At 40.9% G+C, this 22,729-nt stretch overlaps 2 protein-coding genes across 23 annotated transcripts in view; both read right to left on the reverse strand.

Annotated features, from left to right (window-relative positions):
* SLAIN1 (SLAIN family member 1) overlaps nt 1-21,307 on the reverse strand; it is a 75,971-nt gene extending 54,664 nt beyond the window's left edge. For 2 of the 3 annotated variants that reach the window (XM_089899264.1, XM_022576983.3), the window contains exon 1: nt 5,274-21,307. In XM_089899264.1, the coding sequence (XP_089755390.1) occupies nt 5,274-5,887 (614 nt within the window). In that variant the 5' untranslated portion in view covers nt 5,888-21,307. The remainder of the gene's footprint in view (nt 1-5,273) is intronic. The other variant, XM_022576980.2, reaches the window with a different exon arrangement.
* Nucleotides 21,308-21,411: 104 nt separating this feature from the next.
* SCEL (sciellin) overlaps nt 21,412-22,729 on the reverse strand; it is a 140,268-nt gene continuing 138,950 nt past the window's right edge. For all 20 annotated transcript variants that reach the window (XM_089899240.1, XM_089899258.1, XM_089899255.1 and 17 more), the window contains one exon: nt 21,412-21,749. In XM_089899240.1, the coding sequence (XP_089755366.1) occupies nt 21,439-21,749 (311 nt within the window). In that variant the 3' untranslated portion in view covers nt 21,412-21,438. The remainder of the gene's footprint in view (nt 21,750-22,729) is intronic.

The raw sequence follows: 22,729 nt of genomic DNA on the forward strand, positions 1-22,729 counted from the left end.
AACAAGCCATTTTAAGAGTCTTAAATCACCATACGTTTCATTTGAAGGAAAGGTAAAACACCAGCACTGATTAGCACAATCAATCAACCTTAGCTTAGTTTCACTAGCATCTGCTAGGGTCAAGCTGGTTCGCCACCGCAAAAGAAACTTACCCCCGATAAGCTATTTAAAAGGATACATTAAGTCTAAATTTTAGTTACGGAAGGTCCCATAGCAGACTCCTCCCCCTTCCTCCACACTTATATCTAAACTCTATTTCAGTGTCTCACTGCAGTGTTTCAAATTTACTCATTTGAAAGACACATCAGCACAGGCTTCAGTCAACTCCACTTGCTCCTAGAAAACACTGCGCATTTTCTATCAGCACTGTCAGAAAGTGAAGCACCCTCTGGTCTTTCCACTGAAAATCAATTATGCAAAAAAACAGCCTAGGTGGTCTAATTTAGCTGTGCCATATGTATAGTACAAGGTGTTCAACAGCTCTCATGAAAAATTGGCAATGACTTTGGCCAGCTGTCCAGGGTCTTGGTGTTACACATGGAAGATGAATATCTCATTCATTAAATTTTCCTTAATTTGTAGATATCACCATTTTCCCCTTGTATCATTAAGAACTTTTCTCCTAGAGTGGCATGGACTAATATATACACTACCAAACAGAAAACAGATAGCTAGTGGGAAGCAGCCGCATAGCACAGGGAGATCAGCTCAGTGCTGGTGCTTTGTGACCACCTAGAGGGGTGGGATAGGGAGGGTGGGAGGGAGGCAATATGGGGATATATGTATACGTATAGCTGATTCACTTTGTTATAGAGCAGAAACTAACACACCATTGTAAAGCAATTATACTCCAATAAAGATGTTAAAAAAAAAAAAAAAAAAAAGAACGTTTCTCCTGTCCTTTCCAGTTGGGCAAGTTAAAGTCCCTGCCACATCTCTTTTAAAAATAAATGCCTCCTTTTATAGCTGTATTTTATACCAGTTGGCATGTTTTAATCTTGGCATTGTCTGAATACAGACTCGTCTTCTGGTTGAGGTGAGCAGGTTCTGACCTACCCCGGCACTACACTATATTCAGGGAGCCGTGCTCTTCTACCTGTTTTCTCCAAGTCCGTTTTGCTTTGAACAGTACAAACTGGAGTTATTCTAACTTTAGCCATAATGCACAAATGCATTAAGTATTTCAACCCAGGACATATACACATAAAACTGAAATAAGTTTAATCAAGACACACTTGTATTATAAGATACAATGTACTCTGGTCCTGATTTTCTATTCCACTGAACTTCATAAAAAAATAATACTGAGTCAGTCCACTAAACTGACTTTATAACATATTAATGGGTCACAACCATGCTTGGAGGAAAAAACATCAATGGTTGCAAACACTTCTGAATCCATATAAATAAGTCTAAATTTTAGTCAATTCTTTCAGTAAATAACTGAAGAAGTTTACCTAAGTTATTTCTCCTTGGCGCTTAACACTGAAATTAGGGAGCTGAAATAGGTCACAGAAAGGTCTAGTATGCAGTTAATGATTTACTGCTCCCATTGCCACTTCATACCAATCTGGTTCCCTCTCCTTGTACCCTGGTTCTTCTTAGCCTAGTGCTTCTCAGCCTGGTAACACTGGGACAGAGACCTTCAAAACATCCTTCTGTACAGACTGGCAGATCATCCAGTCACACCATGTGCCACGTATGCATCAGGACTTTAGCGCTTCTGAACTTTTTTAATTTGCTCCTGGTTTCTCCCCTGTACTTTCTGGCCTACGGTCTCCTGGAGAGCTAAGGCTGTCAAATTAGTAGTAAGATAATGGAAGAACTGATACAGCAGGATGTGAAGTTTACTATGGGATTATAATAATTGGACTTAAGAATGAAGGTTCTGAAACCACAGTCAACTTTAATTTTCTGAGACACTGAATTTTAGCAGCACTGTGCTAATATAACCAGATTGTATTAAGGCAAAATTACATACTTTAAATTCAACTAAGATAAATATTTGAAGAAATAAGACAATTGTTTTGTTTCAAAGCTTTTCATCAAAACAAAAAGAATACATCATTCTTCTTGCATCAAAGTTTTTTTTTCAATAAACAGAAGAAACTTACAGGTTAAATAATTGTTTGGAAAAAAGGCCTGAGACCTGACTGATCATTCACTAACTAATGAACTATCATCAAGCAAATACTCTTCCATCATTCACTTTTTTCTTTCGCACATAACTCTTGAGCCAAGTGCTGTCCAGGCTGTACATTCTAAGATTGTATTAGAAAAAACAGACTTACGTGAAAGAACTTCTAAAACATTCAATGATTAACCTACATTTGTGAACTTCCTTTCCTAAGGATCTGACATTTTAGCAGGAAGTGCTATTCTAAATAAATTATTAATTTTGTTTAACCCATTAGGATGAAATCATGATAAAAATGTATGAAAAATTGTAGGTGATACAGTTAAAGTAACATTATTAAGGACCAAGTTACTGTTAACGATGATGCAACTGTTATAGGGAAACAAAGATCTCCAAGATGTGTCCAATGAAAGGTAAGTGTAAAAAAACTGATGTGGATATATTTGCACATTGATTTGTATAACTATGTTTTTACCTTGAAGGATCTACAGAAGGTTAACAGGGTTCACTCTGAGTCACAGTAGTAAATTGAGGACAAGACGGAAGACTTTTGTGACTTTATAAATTTATAAATAATTTAAAATAATCTGGTACATATTATCCACTTTATAAAAGTTTTAAAAATTTATAAATAATTTATAAATTCATAAATAATTTAAAATAATCAGGTACATATTATCCGCTTTAGTTGTTTCTTAATAAACAGGGAAGATAAAAATAAGTAGCCTTCCTGCAAACATTATCAGGGAAACCAAATGAAAAGCACTCTATTGATGACAGCATCAGGCAGGGACACGCGGTTTGCAGTGATGAAGGAACATCAGAAGGCTCTGCAAGCATTATACAAGTGGGTTTAGCTTTGAAAATTAAACCCTGTTGACTGGTGATGAACAAAGAGGCCAAGTACTGCAATACAAATATATCTCAATGTATAAAAATGCTCTGATAGAAAGTTTTCTATAAATCAGGTGACCTTACAAAAATTTTAAGTCCATCCCACTAAGATTAATGATCCCTCCCTGTTTTTCCACCTGGGATTCTAACCCTGGGTTTGTTTTGAGGAAGATACTGCATAAACAGTGTGCCATTTGTCTACAGAAACATCTGTAAGGTGTCAAGGCATTGATTTAGTCATTCACAGATATACCTGATGAGTGAAATTAGTAGAACCTGCTGCAAATCAAACCTGGTTAGATTTGCTTCAAACCATCTGAAGTGCTACTAGGCTAATCTCACCAAGTAGGTGATTTTTTTTAGTTATTTTAATGATGTTTTAACAAAAAATAACTACAAAAGGAAAGCCTAAGATATCAAAATACTAGCAATAGTTGGAGGATAACTAAATATGGTAGAAGTCCATTTAATAAAAGAAAATATTACAATTATATTCACTGTACTAGCACAAATCTAATATAAAATATAAAATAGTGTATCATGATCAATTTTAGAGTGCTAATAGTTTTAAAGCACAGGATTGATCCTCAGCCAAAATACAGCAAGTTTCCTTCTATTATTTAAGTACGTATCTCCAGAAAAGGCCAAGTGGGGACTAAATCAATCTAAAATAATTTGAAAGTGGCATAAGGGCTTACAGTTATTAGTAACAACCTAAGCACCATCATGAGAGCATTTTCTGGTACCATATTCAGGCTGAATCTGAGATTACAACACAGCCTGGACTTTACAAAAATAAAGGTGCAGCTTCTAAAGAATGGCTTAAAGTTCCAGGAAGTGGCGAGTTGTTTTGATTTTTACAACCTGAGTTACCTGCCCCGTTGCCGAAAAGTACTAAGCAGAAGGATGACTATGCCTTATTATAGCTCCCTGTATTTTGATTCTCAGAATCAAACCAATTAATGTACTTTACGGTTAGAGTTCTCAACATAAAAAAGTGCAAGAGAAAAGGACCACCACAGTTCCTAATGGGAAACCAGCAAGGTTCTCCATCTGCCATTCCCTCCTGAGCAATCACCCAACATAAACACAAAGAAAGTGAGGAAGACCCAGCTTGGAAAACAGGAAGAGGACCTAAGATTAAAAGAACTACAATTACTCTTCATGCTACTGCTACGTACAGGTGAATGCTTTTCATTCTCCCTGCGTGAACCTAAGTCCCACCTGATCTGAAGCTTCTATTCATCTGACCACATCACACTACCTCTAACGACTGAGGAAAACATGCGAACCAACCAAAAGAAGTCATGAAGTGACTGCTACCCTATGAGCAAGCACCATTAGAAACAAATAAAGGAATCAGAACACCCCTCTCCCCTCCCCGCCGCAAGGTACTCACTGAAGGGAAGCAGACAGAGCTAACCAGATTTCAACTGAATGCTGCCAGCCTCAAGTCTCTAAAAACTAAAAAAAAAAAGTTTCTCTAATCTCACTTTTCTTCAATCACCAGTTTAACTTTTTAAATTAAAGCAAGTTCCTTGGGTCCTAGGTAACAGAGTGCCTTCAAGCTGCTCACTCCATTCCCCAAAAAGCCTTCATTTTTTTTTTACACCGTTACTGATGGGAAAGCCAGTGAGGTCAGCACACTGGAAAAAGCGAGCCTGTTTCTGAAATGAGAAGCTATCAAAGAAGATGCAGCGAATGAGGACAAACCACTGAACAACTCAAACAGTAAGAACGAATCTCTTAAGGAGAGATTCATCACTCCTCCATGCATCACTAGGCGCCTTGGGGTGCCGAGGAGGTAGGGACAGCACGCAAATCCTGTCCGGCCTTGGTCTGGGAGGACAAAACAGTAACAGTCGCAGATGGAGGCCAACCCCTACCCATCCCCCGCCACTCCCAAAAAAGACTGAGGAAAAAGAACACGACTGAGTGACAAAAAGACAAGATAGCATGGATTTTGCAGTTAATGCTAACGAGGAGCGTGGCACCCAATCATCAGTAAAGACGACAACACAGGAGAGGAAAAGGACCAGTTCATCCCCAGATGGGTCGGCCTGAGCTGTAACAAAATAGGTTTCCACCCTGGTGAACAGCCTCCGCTCATCGCCCGGCTCGGCACCTGCCAGGTCACCCCGTCTGGGAGCAGTGGCTGAGATCCCCCTCTTCCTGCCAGCCCTCGCCCTCCCCGGGCGTCGCAGGCGAGGACCCCGAGGGAGGGAGCGGAGCTCGGCAATACCAGGTGCAGTCGTCCTCGTCCCGCCAGGCGGCCACGCTCTCCAGGTCCAGCGGCTCCACCTCGTCCAGCAGCGTGGGGGTCGGCGAGGGCGGCGCGGCGGCGGCCCCGGGGGGTGTCCCCGCGCCCACCGGCTCCGGGCCGCAGCCGCCCGCGCCGAAGAAGCCCGCCGCCGGCTTGAAGTAGACGAAGGGCGCCTCGGGGGGCTGCGCCAGGCTGCAGAGCAGGGAAGGCGCCGGGCCGGGCAGGCAGTAGGTCCCCGGGAACGCGGGGCCAGAGCCACCGCTGCCGCCCCCGCCTCCGCCCCCCGCGCCCAACGCCAGCCCCAGCCCCAGTCCCCCCGAGGCGGCGGCAGCGGCGGCCGGGGGGCTCCGCGGAGCCAACGGGCTGCAGGCCCCAGCGGGGGGCGGCGCGGCGGGGGGCGGCGGCGGCAGCAGCAGCAGGTGCGGTGCGGCGGCCGCGCTGGCCGCCCGGCTCCGCAGCTGCTCGTTCTGCTTCTCCAGCTTGCGCACCAGCTCCTGCAGCTTCTTCACCTCCAGCTCCGCGTTCACCACCGGCCCAGAGCCCGCTCCGGAGCCGCCCCCCGCCGAGGCGCATTTCACCTGCTCCGCCATCATCGTGGTCCCCGAGGGCGCCGCGGCCGCCGGGGGTGGGGAGGGGCGGGGTACGCGCCGACGCGCCGGCTCCTCGGGCCGCGGGGAGGCTACGGCTCCTTCGCTGCCGCCCCGGCCCGGGGGCCGACTACGCTGGGGCAGAGGCCGAGGCGGCTGTTCGCATCAGCACCGGGCCGCTGCCTCTCTCCGAGGCAGCCGCCGCCGCGCTGCTCTGCACATGCTCAGAGCCTCCCTCCAGTCCCTTGGGCGCTGCGGCGGCTCCGGGTTTTAGCCGCGGCCCCCGGGCGGGGCGGGGCGCGGGCGCCGGGTGGGCGGGGCGGGGGTATCGGACCAGCCGGGGGGCGAGGCGTTCCCGAGGGGCGGGGCCGGGAGCGCGGGCTGGGGTCCGGGGGCCACCGCCCCCGGTCGCGCTACCCAATCCCAGGTGCCTGATTGGACCTGGCCTGAACTTTCCCGCCACCGGCACTTCCTCCCGCCGCGGGGGAGGGAGCGAACTGAGCTGACTTCGGAGCTAGGGGCGGGTTTCTAGAAAAAGCAGCCGCAGCAGGTGCCTGCCCTGCAGGAGGGCGGCGTTTGCCCGCCGGTTCGCTACCTTACAAGAGCACTTGGGCTTAACCGTATCGTCTACCAGCCACTAGCTAGTTAAACCTATAGAAAACCAAAAGACCGGGAAACGGTATCGTAAGAACCAAAAAGTAAAAACGTGGAACGGAAAGGCTTTGAGGTGATGCTATTAATCCCTTGATTGGTAATACAAAAACAAAATGGTGGGAGAGAAGAGGCCGAGGAGAAAGAAAATCTCCTTCTCACTAAGAGGGGGGAGAGTGGCCTTCCCCCCACTAAAGAGCCAGGTGTTCAGTTTTTTCTAAAACTGTCCGGTTTGAACTATTGTATTACCACCAATGTTTGCCGCAATAAAAGAAAAACATTTTTATACTATATACGTTCATTAAACAAAAGATCTTTGAGCACCTAACTCTGTGCCAGATACCATTCGAAGAGCTGGCCATGCATTCAAGTGAACAAAACAGGCAAAAGTCATTACGGGAGAAACATGAGTAAAGTTGAATGGTGTTCCATCTGTTAAATAATTTACAAGCTATTAGGTCAGACTTGCTGGCGTGAGGTTGGGGAAGAAAAAGAGAAAACCTCAGAGCTCGACCCCGATACCCCGAATCTCACCTGCAAACTTGCCTTTTCTTACACCTTCTGGAAATTATTGGTAGATCTGCTTGTAAAAGCGGGGTGAGGGGTGGCTTAAGCAGAAGAATTGAGTCTTTTCATTCAATTGATATTGATGTAGCATTTTGGGGTGTTTAACACAGAGAAAAGTCTGAGATTTTATTATGAGAAACTTCCACACAACTGGTTCTCATCCTCAGATGACATACTATCTAGTGAAGGTCCCTGCTCTGAGACTTTACATACCAATCTTTGTGTCAATGTACCACATCCCTCTGGAACTGGTTATTGTATCCGTTGGTTTTAGATACAGCTCTGTGGCTTCCTGCTCAGAAACACTTGTGTCTTGTCAGTTGTCAATCTGTATCTCCAACTTCTGTGTGTAGGGTGAGTGATCTGCATTTAACTAGCTTGGTGAGATCTTCCGTAAATTGGATAAATATGTGTGATAACTACCCTGAGCCTTCCTATCTGGTGTCCCAGCTTGCTAGACCACCACCTAACCACCTGTATCACCCATCACCTTTCCAAGTTTCAGTCTATCTTCTAGATATACTGGTTATTACTAAAACCTGGAGAAGTGGAGTAATACTACTGAAAGTCCTAAGTAAAGAATCTATTGAAGGATTTTCCGCATGCTCAGTGGCAGATGTGGGTAGCAGTATCCCTGCAACACAAAGAAAGGGAGACAACAGACACAATGAGAACAAAGAGCTGCTGGGTTCCACATTAGGAAAAGAAATCGGGAATAGGCACAGAAGAGCGAAGACAACAAGAATTAAGATGTAAAGAAAAGCAGTCATTTTACTGCGAAATTTATAATAAACATCCTTCTTCTCCTCCATTTACTCAGTATGGTCTATAGAATACATCCAAGCAACCAGTAGTCAAGCCTTAGAACTGTGTTTTCTAAGTAACAATTAGTATTGTAAAAAATCTTTGTTGTTTCAAAAAAGAGCATTCACTGAAATTTAGACCTAGCAAAGAGGTGAAACATTTTGTCCTAAATTTCTGTTCTGTGTTCTTCTTCTGAAAAGACAAATTTGCCCTCTTCCTAACTGTTTTTAACCTGTGAAAGGATTCATGTCTAGAGAAATTTTATATCATCTCTTTCTTTTCTATGTCAGCACCTCTTTTTTCCCCTTCTGTGAATTACATATGTACACACAACAGAAACCCTCAAAATATACCCTGATTTTAAGTTGGTATCCCCAGGATGCCTGTCTCTTTAACACATAATTAAAGAGGTTGATGGTGTCAAGGTTTCAATTAAGCAGTCTTGATTTTTTATTTTGATGCAAATTTGTAAGCTTTGTGTTTTGAAAGAAATTGCATGCATAGCTTCTCAATTTTAAAATATTTTTGTTTTAAATGAAATACATGAGGTGATTTCAGAGGTTTACAAAGAAGATATGGAAAATAAAAATGTATGTCTCATTAAAAAATTTATGCTTTAAGGATACATTTGAAACACCATAAATTGATGAGAAATATCCATATATCACACATACAAAATCAGATAAAGAAATACATATTTCTCTGGTGCCCCTCATTCCTTACACTCCAGAACTATGGTCGCTGGGTCACTCTAGTGAATTTCAAGAGAGAAAATAATTGATTTGTATTTTTCGCATATACCTCTAATAGTATCTATGGACGTCAAATTGATCCATCCACAAAATTGGAAAGACAGCATAGTTTCTTCCTGAGTTTGTAAATCTAATTCTCCAAGGAAATCTAGGGACAGTCTGTTATTATCCCAGTTTTACAGTTAAGCTAACAAGGTTAGGTTACTTGCCCAAGTTCAGTCTTGAAAATGACAATAATTCTTAGCAGTTTCTCGTGGCCCAACCACTCTTCTCTTTATCCCTTTGTCTTAGAGTGAAATTCCTCTTAAGAGTAAGCCCCATATGTTTTAAATGCAGATTTTCCATCACTGCAATAGACATACCCTAATATGACGACTACCTTCATTCAAGTTGATAGATCCAATTACCACAAAAAGAAAAAAATCACTAGTGTGTTAAACTAGGATCAAAGATCCCCAGCTCTGTTTCCAAATTCATTCAGAGGAACCACAGCATTTGTTTTTGTTTGTTTTTGTTTTGCTTTGGGTTTTGTTTTTTCTTTTGGCCTCTTAGTTTAGATTCCTGTTTATCCATACAAAATACTTGTCTTGAATACTATGGATCCCCACTACCATTGTCCAGTGCCTAGCAAGTGTCTAGCACATAGCAAAAACACATTGAAATTATTTTTAAGAATACATGGATAAATAAATCCCAAGTTCTAGCTGAAATTTAGACAAGAACCTAATCAGTTACTTCTATAAGCCTCATTTGTCATATGGTAACAACATGGGAGGATTAGAAGGCTTTTTGCAGACTCCATAATAATTCACATCTGACCCAATTAAAAGCTGTAAGAATACTTGCTGCATTAATGTGTGGATTTTAGTGTAAGGGAATAATGCAAAGAGAAAACAAAATTATATGAAGCCAGAATTTATGTAAATAATTCCCTGTGTGGGTTGCTCCGTTCAAACCCCACCCAGCTCTACTCGAATTCATGCCAACAACCCATGCAATTATGCCCTGTAAAGGCACATATAGGAGTAGTTATAATAATAATAATAATAATTCTGCTGACTTGGCAAGGTATACTTGTCAAAACCCTTTTTAACAAACACTTATTACATGTCTATTATGTTCGTCACAATGCTAGATGGCTTTTTAAAAGTGAGTAAGAAAATTTCTCCACCACCAAGACCTTATCTAGTCGGAGAAAAAAGCATATAAACAGTTGATTATCGTTGAAGACATTGTGCTAAGTGTCATGACGAAAATACAAGTCAACAGCTTAGGAAGTGCCCAAGAAGGAGCAATTAATTCTGGCTAAAAATTTTCGGAGGGGCTTCCCTGGTGGCGCGGTGGTTGAGAGTCCGCCTGCTGATGCAGGAGACGCGGGTTCGTGCCCCGCTACGGGAGGATCCCACATACCGTGGAGCGGCTGGGCCCGTGAGCCATGGCCGCTGAGCCTGCGTGTCCGGAGCCTGTGCTCCGCAACGGGAGAGGCCACAGCAGTGAGAGGCCCGCGTACCGCAAAAAAAAAAAAAAAAAAAAAAAAATTTTCGGAGGACTTCGTATAGAAAGTGTATATTAGGGGCTTCCCTGGTAGTGCAGTGGTTAAGAATCCATCTGCCAATGCAGGGGACATGGGTTCGAGCCCTGGTCCGGGAAGATCCCACATGGCGCAGAGCAACTAAGCCCGTGCACCACAACTACTGAGCCTGCGCTCTAGAGCCCGTGAGCCACAACTGCTGAGCCTGCACGCCACAACTACTGAAGCCCACGTGCCTAGAGCCCGTGCTCCGCAACAAGAGAAGCCACCGGAATGAGAAGCCTGCACAGCACAACGAAGAGTAGCCCCCGCTCGCCACTAGAGAAAACCTGTGTACAGCAATGAAGACCCAATGCAACCAAAAATAAATTAATTAATTTTAAAAAATGGTTCAAATAGTAAATTTTTTTAAAAAGTACATTATTTCATTTGGTTCTCCTTATCAAACTATGAGGCATTGGGGCGAGTATTGTGATATTCATTTATCAGACAGAATATAGGATGTATCAAAGCAACAATAGAACTAGGATACCGCACCCAGCTCTAATTCCTAGTCAATACTGTTTACTCCTGTGGTCAATTCGTTTTGTTTTATGAATCGGTCACACATGTGCCACGCTCATTAAAATGAAACTTTAAAAATTTACCTTAATAATAGCTATTGGTGCTTATTAAATGCCAGCAACTGTTCTATGCCCTTTACTTGTATTAACACATTTAATCATCAAACAGCCCTTTGAGGTAGTTTCTATAATTACTCCTGTTTTATAAGTGAGGAAACTGAGGCATAGGAAGTCACACAATCTGCCTAAAGTTACCTAGCCAGGAAGTGGCAGAGGCAGGAATTGAAAGCTAGGCAGCCCCAGCTCATTCATTGCAGTATCTCTTTTCTGATCTTGGGCAGCACCTAGCAAAATACCCTGCTCTGGTCTTAACGGTTTATCAATAAAAACTATTGACTTATGCAAAATCAATAGCCAAGAATGCCTTGAACAAAGTCTGATTCATTAACAAGCAAATATTACTGGAACTTAAAAAGTCACCAAGCACAGATCAGAAAACAGTAGGTTTCCAAGATCAACAAAGTTGCTGGTGCTGGTACAACATTTCTGACAGTACAAAGGCTATTCATTCAATGCTTATTTCTGCACAGATGACAAAACAGCATAAACTATCACTGCTTTGTTTTGTATTTCTAGCCATTTGGATTCTTCAAATGTCAATACCACTCTTAAGAATACTCAGAAGGAACCAAGTCACAGCCTATGTTGGATCTAAACAGATCCCATGATGATCTTGGTGTATTTAAAATGTCAAAAGTATAAAAATAATGTTTTTTGAAGTTCAGAAACTTATTTCAAAATCTGAAACTTTTTAAACTAAAACAAATAGACATTTTTGAACAAGTTGCTCTTTTTGAAAGAAAGTATGTAAGATTACTTAAACGTTGAAAAAGATAACATCATACTTAAACCTTGAAAAATAAGCATCTTTACAATTTTCCCCCAATTTTTTAACTTTATAAGAGAAAAATGAATCTGGTATGACTTGAGTCTTGCTGGCAAAAATTGGTACTTTATATTACCATCACACTGGATGTCTACTCTAGAGCTTTTGAAAGCCTTTGGAGTTTGAACAATCTATTTTCTTGTTTTCCTCAAATGTTTCTCTCATCATAAAAGTCAGTGTGGTAGAGTTTTCTTTCTTTCATTCAAAAGAGCTCTTTTATCTTTGATAATTTCCAGAGCTCTTACAAAAATCTTCCTTGCAAAAAATTGCGATCACACTGAAGTGTTACAAACCAAAGTCAGAAATCATTTGAAAGTCTGACCCAGCAGGGTTAGAAGTCCTCCTATCACAGTGGGTCATTTTAGTTCTCCGACTTACTCGCATAGCTGCAAGGACATGATGGGAATCTAAGTAAAAGGCAGTGGAAGGCAGCTCACAGAAAATAGTGCAGCATTCTCTCGGGTAAATCATCACGTTCTAGAAATTATAAGCCAGCCTCAAAGAAGTTGCCGCAGGTTTACTCAAAACAAATGTCCAGTGAGTGCCTAACCATGGTCTGTGCACATAATGAGCTTCCAGAAAATAGTAATGATTATATCATAACGGGGTTATCTGTGTTTCAACTATACTATTTTGCTCATCCTAGATCCTGCACAGAGACAATGATTATAATCATGTCACTGAAGGATTGAGTCATCAAGATTACAGATATGTTCTTACTTCTTATCTTCAGGAATATTTTTTGTTTGTTCAGTTTCAGAAAGGAAGTGTAGATTAACAGAAAATACTTTATTAAAGGCATGGTTGCCTTCATCAAAACAAAATGTAAAAAATCTCAGAGGTGAATTTACTCTGAGAACTAAAGAATAGCAAATGGGTAGGATGGGGGAAATTAACTACTGGACAGTTTTCCAGCTTTATAACCAGTTTAAAAGCCTCTGTTTTCAGACTCCAGGCTTTATTTGACAGTAATTGTAAGCACTTTTTATTAGTCCATGGAAAGCACTTGTCTGAAAGCTCCCACATGCTACTAAAAACCTGGGAACAGAGAAAACAACAAACAATAAAACACAATTTTAAAAGATCAGGTTCAGTAGGTGATGAGACCAACAGATTACAAATGCAGCTTCAAAGAAGAAAAATCTAAACTAATTCAGCTTGTAGAAGACAGAAATCCAGAGAATAACTGTGGAAAACTAACTTGAGATGGTGGCAGTCTGTCCCTAGGATACTGTTGCATTGCACATGTGGACACACAGGAAGAGAGCCAGGGCGGGGGTCAGAAGACTGTCATCCTTACTCAGGTACCTGGGCTAAGGTAGCCTCCATCTCCATGCTTCTATCATTGCCAAGGTAAGAACAAAGGACCTGGACAACTGCATACTAGCTCATAAAGTTCCTGCGTGAAAGTGGCAAAAATTCCTTCTACTCACATTTCATTGACCAAAGCAAGTCACGTGGTTACATATAACTTCAAAGCAATAGGAGTATGCAGCGGAGAACTGGAAGTACAGCACTGCCTACTACAATATACTTTATGTAAATGTTTCCTGCTACTAAATAAACTGAAGGCTAAGATTTACCTTAAATATTTTGTCTGATTCCCTTAAATTTTGGAATCTCCTGCTTTTGTGGTTGTTTGGCTAGAAATTGATTGAGATTATGTCTTGAGTTCATTTCTCATTTAAAAATACAACAACTTTAGGGCTTCCCTGGTGGCGCAGGGGTTGAGAGTCCCCCTGCCGATGCAGGGGACACGGGTTCGTGCTCCGGTCCGGTCCGCGAGGATCCCACATGCCGCGGAGCGGCTGGGCCCGTGAGCCGTGGCTGCTGAGCCTGCGCGTCCGGAGCCTGTGCTCCGCAACGGGAGAGGCCACAACAGTGAGAGGCCCGCGTACCACCAAAAAAGTAAAATAAATAAAATAAAAAAATAAAAATACAACTTTAGTTTGAATATATATATACAATACTTTTCATCATTTTTTACTATTGATTTCTAATTTAATGACATTGTGATTAGAGATCATGGTCTATATAAATCTGATTCATTGGCTTTTTAAATTGAAATATAATTGACATATAAGATTATATTAGTTTCAGGTGTTCAACAAAATGATTCAACGTTTGTATGTATTGTGAAATGATCACCACAATAAATCTAGCTAACATCCATCACCACACATATTTACAAATTATTTTCTTGTGATGACAACTTTTAAGATCTACTCTCTTAGCAACTTTCAAATATATGTCATGATATTTTAAACTACAGTCATCGTGCTGAATGTTATGTCCCCATGACTTATTTATTTTATAAATGGAAGTTTTTGCCTTTTGACCACCTGCACCTGTTTCGTACACCCTCCCCACACCCTCCCCCCTCTTCTAGAAACCACCAATCTGCTCTCTGTATCTGTGAATTCATTTTTAAAATTTTTTTGTGTGTTTTGTTTTTAGATTCTACATATAAGTGAGATCATACAGTATTTGTCTTTTTCTGCCTGAGTTATTGATTCATTGAAATTTGATGAGACTTCTTCTGTATCCTAGGACACTGCCAATATTTGGAAATATTCCATGTGTACTTGAATAATATGTGTAATTCTATTTGTTAGGTGCAAGATACACATTATATAATTTATCTAAACTTCTAATATTTATAAAAATATAAAATTTATGTATATTTATTTGAAATCAAGTTGCTTACATTATTCAAATCTTCTATAGTCTTACTAGCTTATCTATCAGTTACACTTTGAAAAGTGTTTAAATGTCCTATCTTGATATTGTATACATAAACATATATATTTGTTGTGTTGTATATTTTATGCACACATGTTCAGTTCATGATTTATATCTTCTTTGTGGATAATTCAATTTATTATTGTGTAACGTTTCCTTCATCCTTTGTAATGCTTTTTTGCCCTAAGATATATTTCACTTAACATTAATAATAATAATGCTATACCAACTTTCTTTCGAGTAGTATTTTCATTTTTCACTGCACGGCCTGTGGGATCTTATTTCCCCAACCAGGGATGGAACCCGTGCCCCCTGAGGAAGCGTGGAGTCTTAGCCACTGGACTGCCAGGGAAGTCCCGTAGGTAGTATTTTTTTTTTTTTTTTTTTTTTTTGTGGTACGCGGGCGTCTCACTGCTGTGGCCTCTCCCGTTGCGGAGCACAGGCTCCGGACGCGCAGGCCCAGTGGCCATGGCTCACAGGCCTAGCCGCTCCGCGGCATGTGGGATCCTCCTGGACCGGGGCACGAACCCGTGTCCCCTGCATCAGCAGGCGGACTCTCAACCACTGCGCCACCAGGGAAGCCCGTGTTTCCTTCTTCTTAAATATGGAATTTTGCCTGTTTTGTTTTATTTTTCAATAAGAGTCTGTGGGAAAATGTCTTCCTTCATCCTTGAATGAGCTTTAACTTGATATAAAATTCTGGATAGATAGATTTTCTCTAAGAGCTTTGAAGATAAAATTTTATTTCTTCTGGTACCTACTGGTAATAAGTCTAATTGTAGGCCATCTGGTCTTTTCTCTATGAGTAGATTTTAAGAATATCTTTGTGTTTTGCTCTTTTATTTTAATGTGTCTAGTTGTGCATTTACCTTCAATTATCTGGAGTATATTTTCAATCTGATAGTTTACGTCATCAACTCTAAAAATTTTCAGGTTTTATCTTTCCGCTTGTTACTTCTGCCTTTTCTCCTCTTCTCTTCTGGGATTCCGTGTGTGTGTGTGTGTGTGTGTGTGTGTGTGTGTGTGTGTTCATTCATTTATTCACTCGTTCATTGATTTTTGATTATCTCCTTATCAATCTATCTCCATATCTCTTAACTGTTCTTTCAGAAAATTTTTTCTCTTTGCCTTTCTGCTATATTCTGGGTGAATGCCTTAGTATTACCTCCCATTTCATTCATATTACTTTGATCATTCCAGGTTAGAGCTTATCCAGTTTACTAAGTTTTAGAAAGCATCTTTTTGCATAATTTCTCACTTCTTTGGAGTGATGCTATTCCTTTTTTGCATCTCTTTGATGACTCTAGATATACTTATCTTAAAGTTTTTTTTAAGGTGGCACATTTATTTTTGTTTTGTCTAGAATGATTTCATTTCCCAATATTTGATTTTACTTGTTGTCTTTATTTTGTTAATTTTCTTTTTTGGTTTTGAGGTCCACCTTGAGTTGGTGCTACTTTTCTTTTTCTCTCTCTTCCTCCTTTCTATTAAGAGGTTTTGTGATTGCCTCTGCTCAGCCCCTAGGACCTGTGGTTCAAAACCTGGTCTTCTCTTGATGATTAGGGTTCTTATTCGACCATGATATTGGGAAGAGTTTAAAGTCAGATGATATGCTGGCTAGACTTGGTCACCAAGGTTGAGTCTGTCCTGGTGTCTGCCTTGGCACTCAGACTCTTACAAGCTATAGCTCCGGGCAGAAAACAGCAGCACTTTTTTTTTTTATTCTTCCCAGGATGGAAAGAGGGAGGAAAGTGTCTTGACACTGCACCCTACTTCTCTGTGGTCCTGGGGAGTTGCATCCCTGCTGTCTCCGCATGCTTACTGGTGAGAATGGCAGTCCTGTGACTTCAGACTCACATTTCTCTTCAGTTCCTGGTTTATACATTTTTTTTTTTAGATTTATTTATTTATTTGGTTGCACCAGGTCTTAGTTGCGGCAGGCAGGCTCTTTAGTTGCAGCACGCATGTGGGATCTAGTTCCCTGACCAGGGATCGAACTGGGGCCCCTGCATTGGGAACACTGAGTCTTAACCACTACACCACCAGGGAAATCCCAAGACTTATTCTTTTATTTTAATTAATTTATTTATTTTTGGCTGTGCTGGGTCTGTTGCTGCGCACAGGCTTTCTCTAGTTGCGGTGAGCGGGCGCTACTCTTCATTGCTGTGGCTTCTCTTGTTGCGGAGCACGGGCTCTAGGTGCGCAGGCTTCAGTAGTTGTGGCATGCAGGCTCAGTAGTTGTGGCGCACGGGCTTAGTTGCTCCGCAGCATGTGGGATCTTCCCGGACCAGGGCTCAAACCCGTGTCCCCTGCATTGGCAGGCGGATTCTTAACCAGTGTGCCACCAGGGAAGCCCTATACATTTTTTATAATATTTTTTCTCCCACTGTTGTTTGCTTGGATGTGGAGTTTGTCGGTGGCTCAAAGTGTGAACTTTGAATGTCATTTTGATAAGAGGGCTACACTCTTTTAGCATCTGCTTAAAAAAAATCCCCCAACTCAACAGTGCATCCTAACCCCACTCTGGCTGCACGGGGTAGACGTGTGGCCGCGGCCTTCCTCTCTGCGCGTTCCCGCTCCCATCAGCCGCGGGCACGGCGCACGGCACCCCATTCAACCAGCGCAGCCCAGCCCTGAACAGAACATAAGCAGAAGCTGCAGTGATTTTAAACTTCTCTCTCTTATGTAAGGACTGAAAGGTAAATTACATAAACCATTTTCTCGTAAAAATAAAGGTGAAAAATGTTCATATTCATTCAGGTATAGTGATAGGATTTCTTGTATCAACTGGGCAGTGGATGCGGCTCACCTCTCTGCTACTGCCTCCTAGAAGTCTTTAGTCTCCTAACTCTATTTTCCACATCCTGGTCATCAGCCAGGGAAAGCTGATAAAATGAGGCATTGCCTTACTAAAAAAACAAAAACAAAACAAACAAACAGAAAAACCCACCACCACCAACAAAAACAAACCACTGTTTACTATGGGTTGTAATAGATTTTGAAAACTAGGATAAATGATACTTTTAAAATAAACATCTCAGAATCATACTTGTGATGTTTTTCACCCCCTTTTTGGGAAAGAGTGGAATGGAGATGATGAGGGAGGTTTCATTTAGATTTGTTTTAAATTTTAAAAAGCTGTTCTTTTACATTTCCCATCTGTTACTTCAGTGCTTGCAAGTGGCTATGGTAAGTGTTCGGGGCTACCAGACTGAACCATGGTATAATCCGGTATGGCTTGACCCCTACTGGGCCTTTCTCGTGGAGGGAGACCAACTTATTGTGAGTCTTGTCACATTACAAGAGAGTTTCTTTGCAAATATGTTAGCCTTCTGGTTAATGCACAGCAAAGACAAGAATTAGTTATAGCAACTACGGTGCTAATTCTGTGAAGAAAATCCTGTCATTCTCCTGAGAGAAACGTCTATACATACCCCAGTACATCAACATTTTTACAAGATCTTAAATAACACCAAGTAAATATGCTTAAGGCGTGCAATTAGTCTTTGTTAAGAAAGAATGATTCATACTGTCAGTTTTCAGTTGCCATCCCTTTCCTAGAGATAATTTTATTTGAGTTGAGGAAATTACTAAAAATATATTGTTGATAGTGGTGTTGATATAGCTATCTGGAGACTGTGATGTGTGTGCTATGATATGGTATATGGGAGAAAGGAGATATTCACTAAGATGAACGAGTTTAACCTTATAACCCTGAATTCAATTAGAATATCAGTGAAGACTTATTTATATTTTTTAGTGAAAAAAATATTTTTCTTTAGCACTATGCACTGAAATTACCTAGAGATATTGACCGACCCAATAGCAATGAGTTACCCGAGTTCCTAGAACTGGGTCTTTAAATACCATTTTCCAGAAAAAGAGATCTGGGTCCTTGAAAAAGGAGGCTGATCATAGGTCTAAGGTAGGAAATGTACTAGATAAGTTTGAAACTTCTTATCCAAGGCTAGGATTGTGTGAAAAAGACTCAGGAGCCAACTTGAATAAGCTCCCACTGTCTGAAGGTTAGATGACCTAAGTGTCAATAAGGACAATAATTGCCATGGATTGAAACACATCAAATATGTTTAAATCCACGAGTTCAAAATGATATTTAAATACATAGATCATCTTTGGAGAATACTAGGGCTTTGAGTTATTATTTTGGAAACTGGTAAATAAGGGATAAAATCTTTATCCTGCCTTTTCTCTAAATATTCAGAGTAACCAAATTATGGATGAGAGAAAGTGTTTTTTATACATGTATTCAGGTTAATAAATGAAAAAGGGAAAGTAGAATGAAAACATCACGTTTTGAAATCCCCAATAAATTGTTAATACCTCCAAATGAAAGACAGTGTGTGCTTCTGATGGAAGCACCCAATATCACTTATTAAGTAGTCTTCATATATACACTCATACACATACACATACCATCACCACCACCACCACCAAACCTGAATTTAACCACATGTGAAGACAGAGAAATACAAGGGCCAAAAACGTGTCTAAAACAAGACAAAACAAAACTATGAACTGTAGGAAACTTTATGCAACAAGTGACTCAGCTTCTCTTTCTCCCCATTCTCTTCCTCCTCCTTCTTCAACAACAACAAAACTGCAAGAGGAAAAAAGAGATGGAGAAAAAATTCTATAGATTAAGAGTCAAGAGCATATTAATCCAATGCAAGGGACAGAGCTTTTGTAATCGTGATTCAAACAAACTTAGAGAATATTTATAGTATAATTTGGGAAATGGGAGCGCTGCTTGGATATTTGAGTAGATTCAAGAATTGCAGCTGACTAGGGAGATACATTGATAATATTGTGTCATGTTTTAAAAATGTAAACATAGTAAATTGCTGTATTGAACCAGTCTCCTGAGACTGGAGGTAAGCGGGAGTCGGGTGGGGATGGAGGGGTTGGAGGGGTCATGGAGGTGGGAAAGGAAAGTCTGTTGCCTCCTTTTGCCAAAATAATAAACTGTAACTTGTATTTCAAACTTGGTTTTAATTCACCCTGAAGCGTGTGTGTGAGCAGTTTAACAAATGAATCGATGATACTCTTAAGGTACATAGATAGTGGGAAAAGTTTCTAGCTCATTTTTCTCTACTATGTATAAAGAAAGTGTATTGACACTTCATAACAGATTCAAGCATCTCCATACATATTACAATTGACAGAATAGAAGTCTCACTACCTAATAAAAGAGTTAAAATATATATATGCCTGCATTTTAGTATTTTGTGTTTGTTAAAATTTGGTAGAATCCTAAGATTTTTTCCCTGTTCCTCCCTAAATTAATTATCCAATATTGAGCTAGAAGGCAACCATAAGAGTAAAGAATAATAAAGAAAGAAAAAGGAAATTTTGAAGCTGAATATTTTGATACTTACATAAACAATTTTTTCCCCTATGGTACATATTTCCTTTACCACAACAAAGTATCATGGAATGATGCACTTCAGCAGTAATTCCTATAGTATTTCTTGAATGACTTTGCCTCCACTTAAGATTGTTGAAAGTTTTCCTAGGTTGTGAGATCTCTGAGAAGGTAACATATTTGATCCAGAAACACATATATGTGAAATGCCTGAAACACAGTTGATGCCTGGTGACTGGAAGTTATAATTATTATGTCAGAAAAAAATAATATTAGCATACGCGTTGATTGTCCCCATTTCCCTGCCTGTCAAAGAAAATCTGCATTGGTGAGCTCAGTTTTCTACCTCTTCCCACATCCTAAAAAAGGATGGATAATTTTGTGCTGAATTTAAGCCTAAATTAATCTACTAAACAATGTGATAAGAAAGAGGAGAGAGAAAAGGAGGAGGGCAATATTAGGTAGGCTGGGAGTTTAAGAGGGTTTTTTTTGGGGGGGGAAGTAGGGTTGGGGATGAGGGAAGAGGAATTTAATAAAAGCGAATGTGGAGTATGTATTTGGATCCTCTTGAATATCCTTTAAGAGTCACTAGTAAATGATGGAATTCTTCTTAATTACATTTCAAGAGTTGAACTACACTTCTTGAATAAATGTAGCACTGTTATGGGGCTGAACCCTGAGTATCTCTGGATTTACAAGGTTTACAGTATTATTTACTTAAAAGATGAGTAGTAAAGGATTAACAGTGCCCAAAGAGAAGTTTGTCCTTTGCCTTCAACTCCTGGGAGATCCCTGGAATGTCCTGCCTGCTAAGTGTGTTTTTGTTTGCCTGGGGGCCTTGGGCCACTCCAGATACTCTATAACACTGTGATTTATGGTGAAGGCTTTGGGCCACACAGTATCATCTCTACCTGGGGAGAGGCGGGGTTGGGGGCTATAGACTAAGGTCAACTATGTGAGCAGTCAACCAAGTCTACCTGACTGAACCCCCATAAAAACTCTTGACACCAAGGATGAGATGAGCTTCTCTGGTTGTCACAGTTTAGTGTGTCTTGTCACACCTAATTGCTGGGAGAAACAGGCATGGTCCACACAAATTCATTGGGAGAGGACAGTTGAAGACTGGTGCTTGGTGTTTCCTGGACACTGTCCTATGTGCTTCCTCCCTTGGCTGGTATTAATCTGTATCCTTTCACAATAATAAACCATAACCATGAGTAGAACAGCGCTGGGAGTCCTTCTAGTGAATTATCAAGCTGGACGGTTGTCTTAGAGACCTCTTGAACTTATGATTGGCATCAGGAGTCTTGGGGACTCACAAACTTTGCAGAAGTGCATGGCGAAATAATATTTCTACACACAAATGCAAAGTGAAAGAATTTATGGAAAATCCTAAAAGTGAAAAAGGGAACTATATAGAAGGGAACAAGTCTAAAACTGTAGACCAATAAGCTATACTTCCAGAAGAAATATTAAAATACATATTCAAAACAGCAAACTATGGAAAATAAAGCTTTTAAAGGAGTAAATCCTATCTAACTTTTTTTTACAATAGTGATAAATCTAGTAAATTGGGGACATATAATGGGTATAATACATATCAACTTTAGTAAAATTGTTATTTGGTCTCAAGGTTTGACCCTTTAAAGCATCTCATGTTAAAATGGGATCCAAAAGGGCTGTTAAACTCATCTAATTCAAGTGACAAGTGACATGTGCACAGTACAAAAAAATAACTCATGGGCTTCCCTGGTGGCGCAGTGGTTGAGAGTCCGCTTGCCGATGCAGGGGACGCAGGTTCGTGCCCCGGTCCGGGAGGATCCCAAATGCCGCGAAGCGGCTGGGCCCGTGAGCCATGGTCGCTGAGCCTGCACGTCCGGAGCCTGTGCTCTGCAACAGGAGAGGCCACAGCAGTGAGAGGCCCGCGTACTGCAAAAATAATAATAATAATAAAATAAAATAAACACAAACAAACAACACTCATGAAAGAGGAAAGCTATACAAATGCAAGCTAGGACAGAATGTGTTTTGCAAATGTATGGCATAAATTGATCCAGAATCATAAAAACCACAAGTTAAGTAGGAGTTAGTAGTGTGTCATTGTAATTCTAAAAGTTAATAAAATACTGAATTATCTAAATAAGAGAATGGCATATGAAGCTTAGTCTGTCACTGTGTTCTATTCTGGTGCGGTCATTTTTAGATTATTGCATTCATTTTTAAACCCCATGGTTAGTGAAAGAGACTTTAGTATTTTGGGTTCCAATCCTAGCTTTGGCACTGACAGACTGGCTCTATAATGGAAGTGTTCAGGAACTGAGGTCCCCAGTTCTCCTCAATTCCAGATCCTGTTAATTGAGAGTATTGGGTCAGAAACACACTTAAATGGCCACATAGATCTAAAATCCTTAGTTCATCAAGAAAAGACGTTATTAAAAGGGATGGGTGTTGGGAGGTCTAAATCACAATGTCTTTGTATACAAGGACATATAGGAGACCCTGAGGTACCATCATCCACTGATAAGCTCTCACAGGGGACAAGTCAGGCACCTGAGTTCACAGGGCTCTACAGATGCCAAGACTACAACCTGCTCCCACAATCCATTTCTCTATCTTCCTCTAGTAACAGAAACCTCGACATGGGTTAGCAGGCGTCTGGCTAGGAGATACATGTCACAACCTCCCTGCAGTTAAGTGTGGCCAGCTGAATATGAGTGACAGGAGTGGAGGCAGATTCTTCATCACATCCTTTTACTCTTCCTTCAGGCAGGGGCACAGTTATGAGAGCCAACTTTGATCATGAGATGCTAGAGGATGGCAGTACAATACGCTTTAGATAATTTCATGGACAGAGCCTCCTTCTGTTGTGCTATGAGAAAGAGAAAAAGAATCTGCCCTATTTGAGCCAC

The sequence above is a fragment of the Delphinapterus leucas genome, chromosome 18 (genome assembly GCF_059928025.1).
Source record: "Delphinapterus leucas isolate spDelLeu-1000000601 "Yukka" chromosome 18, BTC_Dleu_Yukka2, whole genome shotgun sequence".
Lineage (NCBI taxonomy): Eukaryota > Metazoa > Chordata > Mammalia > Artiodactyla > Monodontidae > Delphinapterus > Delphinapterus leucas.